This window comes from Macrobrachium rosenbergii, chromosome 2, assembly GCF_040412425.1.
Source record: "Macrobrachium rosenbergii isolate ZJJX-2024 chromosome 2, ASM4041242v1, whole genome shotgun sequence".
Taxonomy (NCBI): domain Eukaryota; kingdom Metazoa; phylum Arthropoda; class Malacostraca; order Decapoda; family Palaemonidae; genus Macrobrachium; species Macrobrachium rosenbergii.
This window is the reverse complement of record NC_089742.1, coordinates 21742340-21750818: the sequence shown is the minus strand read 5'-3', so window position 1 is coordinate 21750818 and position 8479 is coordinate 21742340. Positions and strand designations below refer to the sequence as shown.

Sequence of the window (8479 nt, the reverse complement as noted above, 5' to 3'; positions counted from 1 at the left end):
AGTTAACTGATAAAATTAAACCAGAAAATAACAACCATAATATACTGCAAAACACTAGTTATGTCAACTGATGATGACAAGTCCACGTGGAAAGGACAGAAGATTATACTTGCCAAGAGGTGTTCCTCCTGTGTGTAAGTGCAAAGATGACTCATTTCTGTAAAAACCATCAGTCTTTCCTCCTGAGGAAGTCATTTAAGCTGCTGCTCAGAGGTGTTATGCATTCTTAAAGAGTTATCTTCAGACGACAGCTTATCGATATTTTTATTGTAGTACAGAGATAAGTCCTGGTGGTATTTTTGTTGACGCCGGAGTAGTTAGGCGACAAGGATGAAAGTGTATTATCGTTTCTAGACAAAGGCAGTTCTGAAGATAATAATCTCATTGTCGTGATCGATAATTGCGTGAATGTTGGTGTCACAGATATCGTTCAAAAGAGATATATCCCCGGTAAAGTTTGGTAAAGGGAAGAATCGTACTGTAGAGAACCTCACGAATGTAGCCTTAACCTAATTTCACTCCACGGTTCTCTGAGAGAATGTTGCACAGAGTCGTATCATTGGTGTGTCAAGGAGGTTGTTTTTCCTCAGATATGGAATGTCAGTTTTAACCAGTTGCTAGCAGTCTGTATAAACACGCTTATAGATAAAAGATGCATAACTGCTGATAAATATGGAGGGATTTACATAATCTTTATAGAAATAACGCTTTTTTTTTTTTGGTTTTCTTTCCTTTACCTTAAATTATTTAGATGAAAATATTTCCAATGTTCCTTGCGATTCTACCATACGGGAATCAATTATAATGTTATTCATTTAATCATATTTCCCCAAAAGAATACATTCAGAGAGAGAGAGAGAGAGAGAGAGAGAGAGAGAGAGAGAGAGAGAGAGAGAGAGAGAGAGAGACTGTACCCAGAACCTTAAACTTCATTATAAATATTAGCAAAGCTTAGATTCACGTCATTTTAGGAACATTTAAAAATCTAATCTGAAAATAATTGTTAAATATTAATGATTTGAACCTCAGTATGTCAGTTCTGTAAATTGTTTACTGATGGGTGTTTGTACATACTCTCACGATGGACCAGTTGGCTTATATTAGTTCTTTATCGGAAATCCTCTTTCCAAACCCAACAGGGGAAGCAAATTTATCAGAGGCAGCTTAACAGAGCCCAGAGAGCCTCGAAACTCAAAAAAAACTTATGCTCTGACAGAGGCAGTGATAAGTTGTCCCATTAACCCGTTAATTGATTTTTCTCGGACCCTGTAACTGACCAGACACTGCATTGTCAGAGCAAGAACAGATACTAATGGTGCTTGCCAAGATGAAGGAGGAGAACCTTCTGAGCCTTTTGTTCTCGTATGAGGAAGCCAGAAAAATGTGGATTGGTTTTGCGAAGAATATTGATCGTTCTTTTCAGAAAGTACTCATCATTTACAAAAGTTTTAAAAAAAGGTTGTGTCGGTCGTTACTGTATGTGGAAAAGATATATAGATTAATTATTGTGGCTAAAGAACGAAAGATTAAACTATTATTCACTTTCATTATTAGAAATAAGTGTTAAAGTGATTTCACCTTTTCTATTTTTAAGATTTATAAACATTCAATTATCTTTTAAAAACACTTGCATTTGCACATACTGTATGTCTAAATTTGTTTATAAACATACATAAACATAGCAACCTCATCACACCATCAAGACACCTGAGATCGATCCTAAAGGAGGGCGGCGTTAATGGACTAGGCATGTTTCATGACAGATTTATTGTTTCTTTGTTGACCTAGGCAGTGAATTAGTTACTTGGTGTTCTGTCGACTACGGAGGAACAGAGGTTAACACGCTCGAATGCCAACCATAATGGATACATGTGTACAGATATGCCTCCTTCAGGGAATTCTACTGTAATGAATTCTTTTTGGGGTCCGAGCTGAGTATAAAGCTGTAGTCTTTTTAGTACCATAGTTATTCTGTCGAACAAACACATCGTAGTCTTATTGTTACAGTAAAAACGCCTGAGTTGTTCACACATTTCAATTATAATTTTCCTCTTAATATACGATCAGAATATCAAAAGTAGCGTTGCACCGCGTCCAAAGCTCTTTTGTGGCCAGGCCTCAGGGAATCAGCAAGCGAACTACGAACATAGATATGGAAATATCTTGCTGGGTGGAACGATACTTCACGACATATTAAAAAAAGGCTGTGGGTATTGGTTTATACACGAGAGGGATGGTGATCAGCATCATAGTGCTTTGCCCCATCTTTGATGATTTGTCTTATAAAACTTTATCATCCACAGTTACCCTTTATTTTATTAATATCATTATGTTTCATAGTTTTCTGGCGTATTCAGTAACATTACTTTCCTGTACAAGGCTTGGGTCAACATCTGGCTTTTGTTTCCCGTAGAAAACTTTTCTATATCTAAAATTTACGGCGTCTGTAACCTTTGCTGTTGTGACGTCAGTCAAACATAGGAATCAGTCAAATTCTGTATGTACAGGAACTCAGGAGACCGTCAGATTATTAATGGCCAACCTTCCTTGTACTGGCAGCATTTTCTGCTTTTAATTAATAGCACAATTAAATGATACAGAGTCAGACTTCTGCGAGACGTCTGTGGTCTTTTACTATGATTGATTCTTAACTTCTACAACAAAAGTCTGTTTGTTCTTTAAGCAATACCAATATTTCAGATAATAGAACGCCTTCAGCCATTAAGGAAACCATTTGCTAAATAACTCCTATTTCCCAGGCACATTCGATTTGATTTCTTCTCAGCATTCTCACAGTCAAAACCATTTTGTAAGGACACCGATGGGGAAACGTCGGTAGACTTTCAGTACATGTCAGTGCACTCTAGCGTTCTACAGTAATCTGCTAACAATTTTCTCAAAATATCATATAGCCAAAAATATATTTTTCCAATTGTATACATATTATATAGTCAACCTATTTAAATCCTATATATTTTTGGGGGGAGTTATGTCGGTTAATATTGTTCTCTAAGAATATTCCATTTTAAGATTAGTTTGCAGAGGTAATATTAACTTCCACGTGTCTACATCGGAATTTTGAGAGCATATTTCTAGTTTAATTTAGATTTACAGTAGTTTAGGGCTATTTACTATAGCAGCATTTATTGTGAAAGCACAAACCGATGAAACTGATCTTAACTATTTACCCACCGTTTATTCTCATCATCGGTAACAGTGTAGTGTCATATTTGTTTTTCTTGAATTAGTACTAGCATGAATCCATTATTCTTTGCTGGAAGATTCGACGAATGATGGAGACTTCACTCTGTGAACTACCCATTGATAAGAAAGCTTATCAAGAACGAGGAGAAGCGTAAGTGACGTAGCAACTGACAAGAGGAGAGTAAAGTCCACCATTGGATGCCCCGTATAAAAGACCGGCTGACGAGTCAGTGAGGCACAAAGCTTCGTGACAGTGTCAGTGAAAGAGCTACACGCAGAAAGATAGTCTCGTCTTTAATTCTGCTCTCATAGCAGCAAACAAAAGAAGACTAACTAAGCTAATAGCACTTATTGAGAAAGTCGTTGCTACTGAAGTTTCTGGAAGAGAAATGGCACACCGTCCCACAGCCCGAGCTCTCCTCAGCGGCGTAGCAGCTTTCAGGAATATTGCCACCCAACAGGTTTGTTGTTCAATACGATGTTTTCTTTTGTCGAAACATCAGTTACTTGTGAAATTGGGTCCTACTTCTCAGACCTGTCATTCCACGACCATTAGCATTTGACTGTATGTTATTATTATTATTATTATTATTATTATTATTATTATTATTATTATTATTACCTTCTTTTTTGTTGATGTTCTTCTTGTTGCATCTTATTTTCGATTTTTTTGAAAAATGATGGCTTTATTAGTTTATCCAAGCCTTTGAATTACGTTTATTGTAGTTTTGTCTTCATCACTAAGACAAATGCAGCATATGCATTATAAACTATATTTATTCTGTTCGTTAAAATTCATTGCCGTCATGCAACAACACTAATTTTCACTGCTCCTTTCAAATCCTCATCTTCGTTCAGAAACTAAATAGAAATTTTCTGTAAACGAGGAAGAGCATAATAAAAAAGCTCTTATTGTTTAGTAACTAATATTGATTTATATAATTAATTTACTAACAATCAAAAGTTCACCATGTGTGCATATATTTGTACAATCACATAAGCACTATTTGAATGAACTTATCCATTTTATATAGATACGATATCAATTTAGAAATCTGCTTCAGGTGAGGGGGATATGCACCAAGAACTGCATCAACTGCAAGACCACTCGATCTCTGAGTCTCGCATCCAAAGCCTGGCAACAGCATCAGGTGAAGGAAGCAGCGGAGTTACCAGGTAAATATTCAGTCTTCGAACTGGTTTCATTTTCATCGATGTAATCAGACCTATTTGGTAGAAGTAAGTTTTTTTATTCACCTTTTTATAGAAAATATACATATGAATATTTAAACATTTTTGAGAGAGAGAGAGAGAGAGAGAGAGAGAGAGAGAGAGAGAGAGAGAGAGAGAGAGAGAGAGAGAATATTAAAAGCTCCTTATTGTTCCAGTACCAGGTGTCCCAATATCTACTACCCAAGTGAGTAAAGATTCAGTGATTGTGAAATTCGGTGATGGCAGCGAGAGCCCGATGCCCTACGTGTGGCTGAGGGATAACTGTCGGTGCCCTGACTGCTACAGCAACGAAGCCTTGGGCAGGAAATACCTTCTGACTGACCTCGACGTTGATGTCCAAGCTTTGGATATTCAGGTAGGATGTGATACCACGTGTCGATGAAAAATGCAAATAGTATTCTCACTGGATACATAAGTGATGACATTTCCTTTGACGAAAGCACCTTGTAATTGTATAGTTGGTGACCATATATATCTTTATATAGATAAGAGTTGCTACTTTTATATGCATGCCTAATGTATATTGTTGTGTAGTACCATTTAAATATTAGAAACATACCGTATATTAGCATATGTAAAACACCATTTACATTTTCTGGCTTTGTTTTATTTCAGAGTAATGATGAGGTAATGAACATCAAGTGGAGCGACGGGCATGTGTCTGAGTACCCAGCAGAATGGCTCCATGCCCGGTCATTCACGCCAACAGCCAGAGCTCTTAGGGGGAAAGTTTATGCTCTGCCAAGGGTAAGAAGGGTTACTAGGTTCCTCTACATGTTCGTGTTAGTAATGATACATACACAAATTTTTCAGTTTATTCTGAATGCAAGATAACCATGTAAAATTAGAAATTCTCAACATGCATTTCTGAATGTGTGTCTATGTATGCATGCAAGTAAGGGTATTTATAAATCTGAAAGTTATAAGACATACCTTTCCCTCTTAGGAACCTTGGGGCTCCAACCACAAACTTCGAGAATTCGATTACGAGGCAATGAAGAACGACGATAAGGTCCTCCTCGAATGGCTCCTAACTATGGAGACTCGAGGATCAGCGATGCTCAAGAATGTGCCAGATAGTGACGTCGCAGGACCTGAAATGATAGAACACATTGCATTCGTGAAACAGTCGCATTATGGGTGAGTACCTACCGGTGAAATGTAACACAGGATTGTTATTTGGGGCTTAGTAATTCAGTAATTTCTTTCAAAATTTGGTACATGGTCTTTGTGTTCTAGTTTTCTAACAAATTATTTTAAAGATAAAAATCAAGGGGTCTTTTGGTGGCTCCCGTGAATCCTTCCCATTTGCAAGCATGTTTCCAGTTACTATTTTTTTAGATATGTAAGTTTTTTGAAATACAACCAATTCGTAATGTCAAAAGATTTTCATTCCACTGTAATTTTAAATGTATTCTGCTTTTCTCCACAGACCCCATTCCCCAGTGGTTAACAGGCCAAACACGAACAACGTCGCTTTTACCAACGCCAAACTAGGGATGCACAATGACCTTCCTCAGTACGAGCAAATGCCCGGGGTATGGATTCATGCATTTGGCTTCTCCTTTCTTTCAACAGCTAGAGCATTTTGTTTATTTAATATTATTACTCAAGACATGAAAATCCAAAATCCTCTGCCATTACTGATTTTATTATCATCCTTTCACAGATCATCTTCATCCACTGCGTGAAGCAGCACATTGGCACCGGAGGTGAGAGCGTCATTGCAGATGGGCTCTTTGGTGCTGAGCTCCTCCGGAAGGAACACCCAGAGGCCTTTGAGATCCTGACCACCACCGACTCCTACTTCTGGGACAAAGGTCACGCCAACTTCTCCTGGGAGATGGACGAGTTCTATAAGATCTCCAAGTTTCCTATCATCACGTGAGTCTCTATTTAAAGCTCTTAAAAAATCTGCAAAGATGCTGAAGTTAAAAGCACCTTCATCATAGTATGTAAATGAAACTTTATGGATAGAAGGCTAGTCTGTTTTCGTTCAACACTTTTGTCTCATTAAAATAATGAATTTTGTTAATGAATAAGTGAATTGAACAACATAAATTTTAGATAACAGAGGTTAATAAGATATACTAATTACCCCAAAAGATATCGGAGGCACTGAAATTAAACTTGTTATTGCAGACTTAACAGCAACAAAGAGGTCATTCGCGTTGCTGTCAACAACGCCATCCGGGACTCCTATCTCGACCTGCCATCGAATAAGGTCAAGAAATTCTACGAAGCCATGAAGCTCTTCAACGACATCCTTTACGCTAACTCCTCAACCTTCAAGATGGACTCCGGTGAGCATATTTGCTTGCATTTGTAGCATTCCTTTCAAGAATTAATCACGTGTTCCTCTATAACAAGATAACCAATTGCATCTTTGATATGAAATTATTTGGGCTTTAGGGCAAATATCAATAAGAAGTAATAGAAAAAAAAACTGTCATAACAATTAAGCCTTTTCTCTCTGTAAAATTTTGCCTGAATAATTTTTATCATAAATGATATAAGAATGTCACGAAGACCTATATAGTTGTGACTGCACTTATGAAAGTATGGAGCTCTAAGATTGATTAGCAAAAGGATGAATACATAAACGATGCCCTCCATCAAGTCAAAGTGAGTTGTCTTCAGCATATCTTCTTCTTTCTCATCCAGGTGACCTGATGACCCTGGACAACGTGCGATGCCTTCACGGCCGTGAGGGATACGAAGCCTTCAGCGATCGACACATCGAATCTTCTTACCTCGACTGGGATGAGGCTCGATGCCGCAGGAGGAAAATCCAAGAAAAATTAGGCCTCCTCCGTACTGTCTGAGGCCTAACTATTCTCTTCTTTTTGTTTAAGTTGTTCCTATTGATGTTCAAAGAAATATTTAGAAAGAAATTTCTAAATGAACTATTTAGTAAGAAAAGAAATATATCTAAAAAAATATTACGATGAAGGGTTAGAAGCATATAATTCAAGGGATTCCATAACACTCAATTTATGATAGAGAATATTTTGAATATATATTTTGTGTTTTCCTGTTCTTTTTTTGTATATTTACTTCATAATTATTCTTTTATACTTCATAACTTCTTTAATAATGAATTTTTCTAATACTTTGAAACGCTAGAGGCATGTCCTGATTGCAAAATGTTTGATGACATTACTTTAGCTCGTGTTGCATTTAACAGAATTCATTTCCATCTATTCTATTTTAAAAGTTATATATAAATACGTTTTTATATCACATTATATACTCCATTATATATATCATTGTACATTACATTCATGTTCCATTGTAGAAACATAGCATTTATATTTTTTAATGAATATAGTCTTTAGTTATTGTGATAATCGAAAAAGAATTTTGCGTTGTTCAGTGCATCCTAATAATTTATTTTTGTAATGTTTCGACGAATAATAAAAATGAAAGGACTAATAACTTTCTATATCCTAAATTCTTCACCAGACGTTCTTCTAAATGTCTAACACTCGATGATGAATACTTTTAAATAAGTGAGTTTCGAGTATCAAAACAGACGTCCTCAATTCACTATAATCCATTAAGAAAATAAATAAGAATATGTTTTGTGTTAGGAGTTATCTAACTACATATCATGATTAAAAACTCAGTTAAAAGGATAAATAAAAAATACAATTATGCTGTGAGGAAGCCATTGAAGAATAGGCATCGCTGAAGCAAAATGATCTACAAACCCTGATTAAATTTCCAATCCAGGACAACAGGAAACAACTGCAGATCTGTTCAGACTCAAAGCAGTGACTATAACAATGAATGGGGTGATAAAAACTTAGACCCGGACCTGGACGCGAATCCACCTGAATGTCGAAGTTATTATTATTATTAATATTAAAATAGTTTAACCAGACTTCTGAGCTGACTATCAGCTAAAAGCAAAAAGCCATACAGACATACAGACGCACACACACACACACACATTATATATATATATATATATATATATATATATATATATATATATATAAAATACGTATATATACCAGTATATATATATATATATATA

At 36.1% G+C, this 8479-nt stretch overlaps 1 protein-coding gene across 2 annotated transcripts; it reads left to right on the top strand.

The window, feature by feature from the left end:
- The first annotated feature begins 3434 nt into the window (after nt 1-3434).
- Nucleotides 3435-7868, top strand: LOC136843947 (gamma-butyrobetaine dioxygenase-like). 2 transcript variants are annotated; one of them, XM_067112948.1, is made up of 9 exons: nt 3435-3665; nt 4269-4380; nt 4593-4792; nt 5053-5184; nt 5384-5577; nt 5870-5975; nt 6107-6321; nt 6580-6740; nt 7102-7868. In XM_067112948.1, the coding sequence occupies exons 1-9, from the start codon at nt 3594-3596 to the stop codon at nt 7260-7262; spliced, it is 1353 nt and encodes a 450-aa protein (XP_066969049.1). In that variant the 5' UTR covers nt 3435-3593; the 3' UTR covers nt 7263-7868. The 2 variants fall into 2 exon arrangements, with proteins under 2 accessions (XP_066969049.1, XP_066969038.1); XM_067112937.1 differs by having other exon boundaries at nt 3450-3665; nt 4239-4380.
- The last annotated feature ends 611 nt before the right edge of the window (nt 7869-8479 follow it).